A 14275-nucleotide genomic window follows, 5' to 3' on the forward strand; every position below is an offset into this window, starting at 1 on the left:
AATTCTATGCTTTACTTAATTTTAATTCTTTTGGAAGGACAACCCCTAAACCCAGGGTTTAGTTCAGCAAATTAGTATAAAGACACAACTGGTTCTGTGTGAGAAGGGGGCGAACATTATTACCTGAATTGTGGAAAATTTTAAGCAATGCAGAAAACTTTCAGTGATGCCACATTTTTGAAAAATGCTGTTACAGCTAGCAGCTTTTACTTTGCTGCTACCTGTTAATTCCGAGTCAGAAAAAACAAACCACAATCCCAGCTGGAACTTTACCCCTGAAGCATCAGCAGCTGCAATACAAACCATTGTACCTGACACCAGGCTGTGTATGGCTCCATAACATGCCGCAAACGGGAAACCCCCTCTTCCAATTCCGTTTTGGGATTCTCCACATATTTAGTCTCACGAGCTGGGGAGGAGTACAGTGACAGCTGTGAATATTAGCAAACAAGATGTTAAAAACAAAGGTGTAATTGTGTAAGTAGGTCTTCAGGGCATGAACAGTCTAAGCAGAGAACAGCTAACACTGTGCTTACTACATAAACAATGCATAATAAAAATTCACACAGCTCTGAGACAACCATTATGAGCAAAGTTTAATTATACAGCACATAATTATGATGAAGATGACTTCTAACTGCTATACAATTCATTCATAGCTGCTATATGACCCAAGTCACAAGTTATAAATTAATATTAAACTAGTTTAATAAGAACACACAACATAATTGTGAAAAATGTTTCCCACCTTAATCAGCACTTCTGGTTCCCAGTTAACATACTGAATGTACCAGAAATGACAATCAATCATTTTCTATATATGCACAAGGCATCATTAAAGAGCCTAAGCAGCTGCTAACAAAGGTAACATCCAACACACATGTGCCTGTTTGTTACTGAGCAGGAAAATGGTCAAACACCCCAACCTTTGGTCATAACCACATCAGCAACTGACAGGATTAATGGCACCCTGGCACTGAGCAAAGAGGAACTGTAATGAGCAATGGGCACCTTCACATAATAAATGCTAAATCACCCTGTTTAGGGTTTAGAATCACCACAACATGTACTACAATTACCTAAGCGTATTTGAAACTGTATTCCATTAAAAAAACCCTGAGTTTGTACTGTTGAACAGCAAAGCTCAGAACAAAACAAAACCTATTAAAATTTCTAGCAGTTTATATACTACACAGATGTTCAGTATAAAGAGCTTATATTTCACACCATATTTATACTCCATTTAGTAGTTTATTATAAACTGATGATTACAAGTATTGCTGCATTAAAATGTAGCTAGCTCTCTTTTCAAGATCAGCTATGTCGTAACTAAAAAAGCTGCTAACCATAACATAATACAAAATTACAACAAATCTATCACATAATTTGGTAATTTGTGCAGCTGGACTTCCCATAATACTTTGAAAGATGAGGATTTTCAGCCTCACTTCCCTAGGAAACCTGGTCATCCCTGGCAATCACAGTCACAAGCTGAACTTTGATCCTGTTGGACAACCTAACAGCAATGCCTGGCACGAGGACAGAAATAAGGAAATTCCCATATATTTTATGAAACTAGACAGCTGACACAGTAGAGATCCAAACTAAGAGCCTGTGAATGGCAAGAAAGGCAGCCAGAAGTCCATGGCTTGCACATTCTGCTGAGCTGGGGCTGATGGCAAGCCCATTACTCAGCTGACACGAGCTCCAGGCTGCTGCCTCACGGTTGACTCAGGCCAGCAGAGGCTGGGCCCAGGCTGAGGCTCCCAGGAGCCCCCTGCAATTGCAGCTCCTCTCTCTGCACAAGGGAACTGCCACAACACCTGAGTGTGCACAACACCAGCCTGGTTTAGTTCCAGTGCTTATGGTACAACACTTAGGGTTGGGCTGAAGTACTCAAAACTTTTAAACAACTGCATGCTGTCATGCCTATAAAGCTGGATTTAGTTATGAACTACTTATTTTTATTTTTTTAGTGCTGGAGACTTTTAAAAGCCCGTGTAACAATGCTGCTGAGTTTACAGTTTGACTGGGTATTTTAAGGCTCTATTTATAACCAAGACATTTGTAACATCTTAAAGAAATGAAAACATAACAGGTATTACCACTACTTAATGTATTTGTTATTGCTTAGGTCCGAATACTGTGAAGAAAGGAAAACTGGTAAAATTCTGCAGGCTACTATGGTGGATTCAAAATATTGCTGGACAAGAATTTTGATATTAAAAAAAGATAATATTTTTAGAAATAAAACATTCTGTTCATTTCTGTTCTGATTCACTGTTTTAGTGAAGAACATAAATGAATTTTTATTAGAATTTACCAACACTACTTACAGTAAAAAGTAAGTCGTATTATCTCGATAAAAAGCAAAGAAAAGACTCCTGTGGACTTGAAATATAACCATAAGTAAATCTATAAACATGAAAATTTAATTTCTGAATGAAGACTAACAGGCTTTAATGTAGGAAAAATATTTTACACACAAGCAAGCCTGGTCCTATCAAGCGAAGAACATCAAATGCCATGTCCAGGTAAAAGCAAAACTATACAGATATCTCTGTTGAGGAAAACTGAGAAGCAAAAAAGTGACGAGATGTACCTAAATGCTTTCATACATCAAAACACAATGTTTCCAGAATTCTTTAGATAGAAGAGCACTAAGACTCTAACTACACTTACCTCCTCAATTTTCAGCAACTCCTTTTTGGAAGTCTTCTCTGAAGAAGCAGCATAAACCTGGACAGAGAGCAAGCCCAGGCTGACAGGGGTGGCCCCCAGCCGGATTACCTGGAAACATTAGCGAGGACAAGAACATCACTATGTGCAAACAAAACTGCAACGTGTCTGAACACATCCAGGCAGACAATGTTTATGTCCCTCTACATGGTAAAAAGGGATCTCAATAGATGCTTGGAAATTAGGAGACAGGAGGGTCAGCAGTACATAATCTAATGCTCTCAGGCACTGATATGGTAACATCTACATCACTCAGGTGGCAAAAAAAAAAAAGCCTAAGGCTAAAGGAGGCAGTAGAAATAAATGCTAATCTCATCAGTTTTCATCTCACAAAAAAGATCTCGTTTTCTCTAGTTTAAAATAATTTTCGTATTAACTTTCTCAGTTTAAATAGCAAGATTATAGTCATATTTTAAACAACTTTGTGTATGCCCATAATACCTCAATTTTTCCATAGGTAGTACCAAGAAGTTCAGTGTTTTACTTCTACTTAGTATCTGCATATAGATTTAGGAAAACAATGAGACCTACAGCTATAAATACCAGAACAAAACAAATACTTTCTAAGAATTTTAGGAGTGTCTACTTTCTGTAAGAAACGTGAATTACTTGACTGTTTCTTGAATACTTTAATCACACTACACAACCACCATGAGTAAGGTGGATATAGTTCTTCCAATATTCAGGACCTATGCTAAACTGAATTTCTTAATGGGAAAGTCTGCTTCAACTTAAAAAAACAGAAGAAAAAAAATATTAGCTGCAGAGTAAATCAAGATGCCCAGAGAGCATTTTCCAGCAAATGCACATCTTTGTTAACAGCAAAGTAAAACTGCAGAAACATCAGATGAAATGGGAAAGCTTTCAATGTCTTGTACTCCTGCTACTGCTCAGGGAAATGTGCAGAGTTACAGCAGCCTGTGTTGTGCTGGATCAGGTTACAGCTCGAGCGGATCTAACACCGAACTGGAGGCGTCTGGCTCCTCTCCAGCACTGCTTCCCAGAAGTCCTGCTGCTCACCTTGCCCTAGCTTTGGTGGCTGGAGGCTCCCACCGTGAGGCAATTCACCTGGCCAATTTGGCAAAAGATTAATCCTGCAAGAGAAGGGAGAGCTTTGTGCGGGTCAGCAAACGGAGCCCTTCCATGAAACAGCCTGACAAGCAGCACAGGAGCTGTGGGGACAGGGGGTGAAAAAGGAGAAGGCAGCAAGGCCTCTTCCCTTCCACTAATAGCAGGGTCTGTGGCATTGACCTAGCTGCTTGTGGCACTGAAGCCATGGTCACACCATCCCTCCTCCATGCTGTGATGGTGGCAACTGGCCCAGCCACGGCACAATTGCTCTGGCTGTTGCAGAACTGTTAGAAAACAGCTTTAAAATTATCCACACCACAGCAGCTTATTGTAGGCAGTCAAGCATTTGCAGCTTAAATTTCTTCAACTGCCTTGCAGGTGGAATGTTTATTAAATGTAACCAACAGACTCCTCAAACTAAAAATTGGACTATACAGTTGTGAAACTTCCTGAAAATGTCGGTTTAAGGGTAGAGAAGCAGCACACAAGAACTAGGTCACAGGATTCTCTTCTGGAAGACATATAGAATCTGATGGGTCAAAAGGTATGGAAAAACTTGCTTAAAATGGAAGTTTTTCCTGGTCTGAATTTATGGACTCGTTACTAAATCAGTATAAATGAAACACCACAATGATTGGATCAGCTGTTTCACAGCCAAGGAAAGACAAGGATAATGTTTGATAGTGTTTGCTTAAACACTTTTCTCATACTTCCATTAGCCAGGACAAAAACAAACGCTACTAACCATTAATAGCTGTAGAGTTTATTTCCTCAATCTTTCCTTTTTTCACTGCAAAACTGTTCTGTCACTGAAAAGGCAAAAATCTAAATGCATTTTCTTCCAGAAATATGTTTTCAAACAGTGTAAATGGTGCTAAGTGTCACCAGTAGAAACAGTAAAACCAAATGTTTTAGATATTTGAGATTTTTATATAAAGACATGAACAGCAGAGCACAAGGCTGGAAGCATCTGGGTTTCACAAAACAGTATCAGTGATCACAGAACTACTCAGACTGAAATGTTTATATTACCAAGATACTGAAATGCAGACATTTTCCATTGGTTTTAATTTTTAACAAAATGAAACTAACCTCTGAAAGTGCAAGTTGAATCTCTTCTTAAATGTGCTGTTCAAGTCATACTGCAATGGTCTCCTACATCAGCTGCCTTATGGGACAGACAGAACTGCTCCTGAAATACTGCATATTTGCATATACAGAAGTATTTGGGAGTATGAAAGATCAAATGCTGCACTTTTTGTTTCCAAAACTCCCTTTAGGATCTCATTTTTGAATTCCATACTAACCACATATTACTAAACCAATAGCTTTAGTAAAACATTTTGACTGATTGAGCTGTGCCTTCAGCCTGCCAGTCCTACAGCCACTCAGTATCAGAAAAGCAGAGCCAACATTCTTTTCTATTGGCAATGCTCTGCAGTTATTTTAAGCAAAAAAGATACATTTACTCCTCTCTAGCTAAGAATTCAACTTTATCTTTAGACACCAGATAGGAAAAGCTTGAGCCTACTTTTGAGAAGGCCGATACTGGTCCTGAAGTATGAAAACACTTCATTTTTCTCATATTTTTCAATTCTTCCTCCTATTTCTGGACCTGAACAATAAAAACGTAAAACCAAAATCCAAACTCTTGAACACTCCTGTCCCTGAAGCACAAATATCCTGGACAAAATGCCACCTTCCCTTTGGCTCTTGGAAGCACATCAGGTTGGCCTGAAGCACCTAAATCCTCACTGGCTGTATGAAGGTACTAATATACTAATATACATACTGCCCAAATGCACAGGCCCACAGATAAACCCTCTAATGACAATTATGGAATTCTCAATGATTCCGAGCACAGAATTCCAACATTAAAGCACAAAAAGAACAAGGAATTCGTGACAAAAGCAGAGCAAGGGCTCAAGGGCTCAGCACATCAGTATTTCAGACTCACAGAATTGTCAGGGCTGGAAGGGACCTCTGCAGCTCATCCAGTACAACCCCCTGCCAAGGCAGGGTCACCTGGAGCAGTGACACAGGAACATGTCCAGGTGGGTGGGCTTTGGGTCCCCCCAGAGACACTCCATGACCTGGGCAGCTGTTCCAGGGCTCTGCCACCCTCAACGTAAAGAAGTTCTTCCTCATGTTGAGCTGGAACTTCTTGTGTTTCAATTGTATATTAGTATTTCGTATACTCAGTATATCGGTATCTAGAGATATTATCAGATATTATCTCGGAAAATGGTACCAAGGAAAATGAATACCAGGAATCGAGCATCACCAGGTTTTGGTGTTTTGGTTTGGGTTTTTTAAGCAAGCAGCCGTAACAGCGATCTGACTGGCACAGAGCTCGCTTTTAGCCGGATCTGGGCTGCTCTAATCAGAGGCAAAGACCTCTGAGACAGCGAGAGCCGCACCGTGCTTTCCGCAGGTTCCACAGACAACCTCCACGCACTAAAAGGGAGACTTTTCAAGATCCAACTGACACTTTGAAGCGACAATTACACGAACCCAAACTCTGCAGTACCACAGCTGCACGCTGCTGGAAGCAATTTCAAAATAAGAAGCCACTGCAGAGAAGGAATGCGATCTGCACGCACCGATCCGCACTCTGGGTGCACCCCAGAAGCGATTCTAAGTCAGGACTGTGCCTCTGTTCATGCAACACGGAGGGCACGCGGTTCCGAAGCGCTAAAAGGAGCGGTAAAGCAGCTGCAAGGAGCGCGGCGCCGGGAGCCTGCGGAGCGCACAGAGGCAGAGCGGCGCGGGGAGCCCCGAGCGCTGCGGGCCCGGCCCGACCCAGCGCGGGGACCCTTCCTCACCTTGAACATGGCGGCGCCGGGCGCGCGGCGACGGGCAGATGGAGTCACCGCGGCGTGACGTCACGCGGCGTGGTGCCGGGGTGCCGAAAGCGCGTACACAGTAGCCCTCAGTCCCGCGGCATGGCTCCTTGAGTTACCCTGCAGCCTTTATAAAGAAGGTTCGGCCGCTCAGAGATCACAGGATCACGGAATCAGTTAGGTTGGAAAAGACCTCTGAGGGCATCGAATCCAACCTGTTACCGAACACCACCCTGTCAGCCAGACCATAGCACTGAGTGCCACATACTGCCTTTCCTTAAACCCCCAGGGACGGTGACTCCACCAGCCGTCCATTCCCATGCCTACTCACCCTTTGCGTGAAGAAGTTCTTCCTGATGTCCCACCCAACCCTTCCCTGGCACAGCGGTGTCCTCTCCTCCTGTCGCAGGCTGCCTGGCAGAAGAGACCGAGCCCCAGCCAGGGAGCCGGAGAGGGCGATGGAGGCACCCGAGCCCCTTCCACCCGGCCGGACACCGCAGCTCCCACAGCTGCCCCTCACACTATCCCTGCCCCAGGCCCTCCGGCAGCTCCACTCACTGCTCCTCTGTCTCTGCTGGAATAACGTGGATGGCTGTGCTGGTTCTGCTTGGGGTAGAGTTAATTCTCTCCACAGCAGCTGTGTACTGGATTAGTGCTGAACATAGGGCTGATAATACAGAGATGGTTTTGTTACTCGTATGTTGAAAACAGAATATCCCTTTCATCACTTGGGGTTACCTGTCCCAGATGCATCTCCTCCCTTGCACTCCCGGCCCCTCACCAGTGTGGCTGTAGGAAAAGCAGAAAAAGCCTTGGCACCATGTAAGCCCTGCTCAGCAATAACAAAAACATCTCTGTATTATCAACCCTGTGTTCAGCACTAATCAAATACACAGCCCTACACCAGCCACTGTGAAGAGAATTAACTACCCCAGCCAAAAGCAGCACAATGGGGCTAGTGTATGGATAGGGTTCTGTGCATATCTCCTATTAAAAAAAAATTAAAAATCAAGCACTCTTTTCTCAGTATTTTTATACTTCTCATCTCTGCATCCCCTGGGGCATCTCCCAGCTCACTTCAGTGAGTTGGACAGGTGCAAGTTTTTTCTGCTCACAACTGCACCAAGGGAGGGTCTTGTGTACATCCCACAGTGACTGACTTGTAACTCAGTGGGAGATGAATATCAGAAATGAAGAGTGCTAAATTTCTGTCAGAAAATGACTTGGAACAGGCTGCCCAGGGAGGTGGTGGAGTCACCATCCCTGGAGATGTTCAAGAAACATAGTTTCTTGAAAAAAAGCTAATATTGATTTTAGAATATGAATAGCACCGTGTTAGTCCTAGAAAACGTTGTTAGAATTTTAATGCAAAAGGTGAATCACCTGAAGAATATAGTAGCAAACACTTCATCAGGAACAGTACTGTGGAAAGACAGACAAGGTAGGCACCCTTGCACGATTTTCTTTGTGATGATAATTTTTGTTGTTCCCTCTTAAAATTCCTACATTTCTTTACTGCAGATTCTTTACAGATCTAACAGAAGCAGCTATAGCAGGAAGAAGTTTAACCACTGCATTGCAGAACTGGGCAATGCTCCTTAACAGGCAAATTAATGGGACAGCAGAAATACCACTAACAAACGGTACAAGATGAGCTCCAGTAGCACAGACAACACTGGTATTTTATTATGGATTTGGTTATAGAGATTTTAGCATGGAAAAGTTAAACCTAAACGGTACCTAAATGACCAACCAGTGAGGAACACTAATTGCCCTCTTTCTCCATTGCACCATGCTTTGCACAATCAGTTACATTTACAGAATATAACCAGCCAGAGTGAGGCAAATGTATATGGAAACTGATTTTGCAGCATTTTGTGGAGGTTTTGTCAGGATGTGGAAGGATGGTGTAGTTTGCAAAGCACATTTTTTGATGCAGTTTAACAATAATTCTCAAGGAGTTTGAGGAAGAAAATGTTCAAAGCTCAAAATTACAGGTGAGCCCACAAGAGGAGTGATGTGAATCACTCAAGGTGAATAATGGCACCTGCCCTGGTTAGTTCTCAACCAAAGCTAAGTCTCATGCCATGGGTAGGAGCAACTGTTCCTCAATTTTTGCAGGGGGCAGACATAAGAATATTTCAAATATACTGTCTTTTAAAGTTTGGTACATGAACAGTAAAGAAAATTCCAATTCTTCATGGACATAAAATGGTGTAAATGGTACAAATATATATTTTTGTCGTCAATTTATATGTAGTGGCTATACAGCACTTATTAACACAATTATGTAACATATATAAATATCTGAAGAACAGATGGTTGCTTCAAAAAAAATTTAATCCAAATAATTTTATTAGCTCAGGCATCTTCAGTGCACTTTTTTCATTAATGTGGATATTAATCTTTAAAACTACTGATAAGACTGACTCAAATAAATGGGAAAACCTTTGTAGAGAACAATACAAATATATTTGCTTTCATGTAGGAGTATTGTTCTCTTATACTGGAGGAGGTTGTCCCTACCAAATTTCCCTGGGACATGGATAATGTATGCCATAATGGATTATGCACAGTCCAAAACACTGTCAGATAGGCTTAAAAAGGAACTGAAGTTTCTGCTGCTGAGGCCACAGAATTAAGAGGTCTGGCATGATTGACTCCTGGCTGTTTCTAATGTAAGGACCTCTAGCAAATTTCAGTTTGATTTTGCATGCCAGTATTTTTAGAAAATTGGTTTTTCTAAACACTTGTGAAAGACACATTTCCCTCAGAAAACTGCAGCTCAGAGATGCTTGAAAATGTCACCACAGTTCATAAACTATGTAATCACAGGCAGAAGTACAATTTAAGGAACTTGATCTCTAATCCAATGCCTTAGGCATTATGGTCTGAGCTTTCATAATGTTGTATTAGATTGCTTGTTTACAGTTTATTTTTTGGTCAGGAAAATAAGATCAGTCTTTTACTACTAATACACTTACAGTTCTTTGCCGTAGATGTATAATTGTAGGGAAAAAATTGATTTGTTGCACTTTAATGTTAAAATATGAGTGTGTAACATCTGTCCATCAAATACCAATGAAGTTACCTACTCACACTGAATACTGAAAACATTGTAATTCTGGAAGGCTGGTTTATTTTGATGTTCTACTTCATGATAAATCTTCTTGTATATTAAAAAAACAAACAACCTACCATGTTTTTCCATGCACTTTTTCTCATTAAAACAAATTATTTTAAAAAATACCACGACTTGTCACTACAGTTTTGCCAGCCTGTTCAGAATTGGGTTTTGATGTCTTTACAAAATAAACTGCTATTCCCCCTCTTAGAGCTTTTTGTTTGTGCTCTAAGTGGAAAGAATGCTGTTTGGCAGGTCTCTCTTCAAGGTCATTGAAAGCATGTAGTTAATAGGAAATACACAACCACAAGGGCTCCAGTAAATTTAGTTTCAGCTGTTAAGCAGCTTCACTCACTGCTGTGAGCCTGGTGCTGGAAATGCCCACACAAGGCCCAGGGGGAGGGCCATGGCAGGCACACAGCTTTGCTGGGCAGGTCTGCAAAGCCATGATCAATTCCTCAGGTTCCTGTCACTTTTAGCACATATTTGTTAGGCAGCTGACTGAACTGGCTTTTATTGGGTGCATGATGACACTTTTCACAATGCCTTTGTGAAGGGGGAGTAGTTTGCATGTCTGTAAGAACACCCCTTCATCCTTTCTACCTCATTCACTCCCGAAATAAAAACAAAACCAAACCGAAATTGAACATGCTTTTGTATTTAATGATACCGTCTTATTTAGAGTGAAACTTACCCCGTGCTTTTTCTTTTCACAGCTAAGGTGCATCGGTTTTTGACGTTTGTCAATGGCACTTTATTGGCAGCTACAGGTCTGAATTCACACATTCAGAAAGCAAATCGACTGTTGAGAACAGATGCCATTGCAGAGCTATTTGTGCGTTCCCACTGACCTACCTTTAATTGCAGCAAAGCCTTTACTGCATTCACATCTGAGGTAAACCAGGACGAATTTCAGCACCTGTTTTCTCACCGGCTTTGTCACATTTTGACAGCATCCAAAATACACTCTGTGCTTTCCAAATAAAGATTCTATAAAATAAGACAAGAGGCAGGTAGAAGAGAGACATACATAATGCAAAAACCCCCAGTATAACCCAACTGCATCTATTTCACTTTTGATATACCATGGTTAAAAACCCAAATGTTCCTTCCCTAATTCAAATCCTTGGCTTCTTGCAGCAGCTACCAGTAGCTCTGGTTCCACATTTTTCAGCTACAATGAATAATTCTTCTGTCATTCTATCAACAGGTTGTTGATACCACCAACAGAGATGTGTGGATTGCCTAGTCAAGCACAGGTAACAGACTACCAGTAGCAGTGAAAATACAAACAGCTTTTTGATGCCATTAAATACTCATCACAACAAAATCCAACTCATTTCAAAATTCAAATGCACCTCAGATTTCAGCTGAACAGGATACATTCTGAAAATCAACTGAGGCTAGAAGATGAAAGGTCCTGCATCTGTTGCCAGTCTGTATATATTTTGTGCATGAACTTTTTTTACCTTAAAAATTATTTTCACAGTAATCCCTAATTTCTTAGCAAGGTGATGTGAATAGCTTTACCTAATTTGCCTGTAAATGTACTGATTTACATATATTCACAAATATGCATGCATAAATGTAGTACATTATTTACCTAAAAGAGTTTCTAGGTCTACCAAATAATTTTCTATTAAAGGTACACATTTCTTCTGGAAGTAAAATGCACTTTTTGGGACATAATCTGATTTCTGTGCAGACCACTCCTTAGTCAGGAAGTCCTTCTGCAGTTCCTTGCTCTGTGGTACCAAGGCATTTGTTTAGGCTGGGTTTGCACCTCTGCATTCCTTTGCCTCACATCCATCAAACCCCATCATATCTGGTAGCTCCCACTATTGCTTCCTTTCTAGGAGCTTTTGCCACAGGGGAGCAACACCAACCTTACACAAGCTTAGTGCTGAAGTGCATTTAGGAAACTCCAGGACAGGTTTCTCACAATCACTAATGAAAGCAGTCATTTTAGTGGTTTCCCCTAATGATCCCTTATCTGTTTAACACACTTTATCCCCTACTTCTCCTCATGTGACACCATTGATGCCGACCCCCCACTCCCTCTGGAGAAGGGCCATGGTTGGCATGATTGCAGCTCATGGTGCAGGAACGGAGGGGGCACAGCCTGACAGAGTCTTCACTTTAACTGCTTCTATCCAGTACAGCATTTGAAACTGCCTCCTCAGACTCATAAATTAGTACAATATGATGCTGGCACACCAAAAAAACAATGCCTTAGCCTGCTTTGGCTCTTGTATAGATGAGAAAAATATCACATTTCTCAAGTGTGATCAAATAGGTTCTCCCTGCTCTCTGCATGTAGCAATGCAGGGTACCACACAGGCCCAGAAACTGGGTGTTACAAATAGGAGCAACTTCGCTGAACATCAAGAGTGGCAATTTCATGAACTGAAAAGCCTGAGGGATCAATCCATTGTTACAGAAAATGGGAATATGAAACAGGTAAATTGTATGTCTGGTTCCAGGCATTATCTCTGGAGGATATTGGATTATTTCCATCTGCAGCAGATGCATGAATCATTAAAAGTTAAAGTACTGGAAAATTGCTAACCCATCCAGCCACTTTAATGTGTTCTGCCCTGCTTTGAACAAGGCTGCAGATCTCTCTGTGGTTTTCTACTCCGGTTTAACAAGTTTAGCAAAAAATACATTCTTGTAATTGATTTTTACCATGGGAAAAATAAAAATCTCTGCACAGCAAAGCTAGGACAAAACTAACATTGAGAAACTCTGATCACTTTTTAAGGAGCATAAGTTCTGCAGAGTACAGTTGGTTATTATTTGGGTGTTAACAATTTTGTACTGAGAATTCCTTGGCTAAGGCATTTAGTTTATTTAACTTGCATAGAGGTCAATCTCATTCCCCTTGTTTTCAGAGAGCAGCACTAAGCCAAAATCCACCTCCTTCAGAAAAGAGCTAAAACACTTCCAAGAAGGTTGTTAATTGGATCAGTTCCCAACTTTAAGACCATGAAAAGTCATTCAACTAAAAGCTACAGTTCAGTTAATTATCATCACCTTTTTTTCCCTTCTGACTACATAATGCTTTGCAGTGCTTTGGATAATCTGTCAGGAGAATGATTAGAAAAAGTTATTACTTGACAGTAACTTCCTGATTGCAATTAAATTAATCCAAATTCACAGGAGAAGAAACATAGATTTTTAAAAAAGCTTTTGCCCTCTGAAGCATCTTCTTCTGAAACTTTGGTATTTTGGATTTCATTATAGTAAGTTAAAATTGAGTTCTTGGTATCAAGTTGCCACCTGTGTTAGATGAAAAAATCCTTGCAGAACTACCTGTAAGAGCCAGAGGAAGAAGTGAGAGCATGTGTGGCACAAGGCAAATCCTATGGAACATCCTCAGCTGACCAAGGACAGCTAAAGAACTTGGACTCTTCCTGGGCATAAATTTGCCAGGAGGGCTTTCTGAGAGGTGGAGAATGATAGCAGAGCAACTCCTTGCTTTGCAGGAGTGAAAATAAAGGTCATCTCTATACAACATAGGGGAAGCACTAAAGGCATGCCTTCCATCGACACCAGAAGCACAATCCCATGCATTTTGTATGACTTGGGCAATCAGGGAAGGTAAACACAAGAGGAACCCACTGACCACGTTAGAATTCTTACCCTGAAGTGACAGAACTTGAACACAGAGGAAATACTTGGTTTCTGTTGGCATGATGTAATTCCTTTGATAAAGAAAGGATGGTAAAGTGAGAAAGTTTCATCAACAGCACTCAAGTACATATAAACAGACCCATACCATGCACAATTCTCCACAGGAAAGAAAAGATTCTCATACAGAAAAAAATAATTACATGGTGTAACTCAAACTTGTGAGATGAAGCACATGACAAAGTCCAAACAAAGTCCAAACTATGTTTAGAACATGGCTGAGAACATGTGGAAAAGGCTGTGGGTAAGGAGGCTGCCAGTTTAAGCCAAAGACAGACACAGCTGTCTGGTAAAATTAAATAGTGCAATAAAAGGGTTAACCATTAAAGCCTTCTACCTCATTAGAAAACAGATATTTTATTCAGCACCACTTATTGAACAATATTTATTTGTAATACAGGAGAAATGCTACCAAGGGTGGCACCACCAGGAGACATTTGAAGACATCAGACACACACCAAAGAGTATTTTTTTAGTTCCTATACATACCATATACCATCAATCTAGAATGCTTAGTGCTCAGCATATGGTGTTAATGCTGGCATTCATTCCAATGGGTAGATGACTGACCAGTCACTGCAGGCTTAACCAGACATCATGATGAGGTTTATTTTTACCTGTAAACATTGCCCACAGCACCTGCCAGCACAACTACAGAACTGAATGTAGAAGTGGAAAGTGTTCATGAAAACAAGAAATTGAAGCTGCCTTTACACATATTCCCTACCCTCTTCCTTGAATGAAGGTTTTGCACATGCCAAGGAAGTTGCCTTGGTCCAGGTGGTCCTTCAGTTAAAGGACAACA

The 14275-nt window shown here is 41.1% G+C and overlaps 1 protein-coding gene across 1 annotated transcript in view; it reads right to left on the reverse strand.

The window, feature by feature from the left end:
* The window catches only part of APOO (apolipoprotein O), a 28768-nt gene extending 22092 nt beyond the window's left edge, over nt 1–6676 (reverse strand). The window contains exons 1-3 of the mRNA XM_005424891.3: nt 6636–6676; nt 2683–2790; nt 312–431 (exon numbers count right to left, since the gene is read on the reverse strand). Coding sequence (XP_005424948.1) covers nt 312–431; nt 2683–2790; nt 6636–6644 — 237 coding nt within the window. The 5' untranslated portion in view covers nt 6645–6676. The remainder of the gene's footprint in view (nt 1–311; nt 432–2682; nt 2791–6635) is intronic.
* Nucleotides 6677–14275: the final 7599 nt, after the last annotated feature.

The sequence above is a fragment of the Geospiza fortis genome, unplaced genomic scaffold, assembly GCF_000277835.1.
Source record: "Geospiza fortis unplaced genomic scaffold, GeoFor_1.0 scaffold161, whole genome shotgun sequence".
NCBI lineage: Eukaryota > Metazoa > Chordata > Aves > Passeriformes > Thraupidae > Geospiza > Geospiza fortis.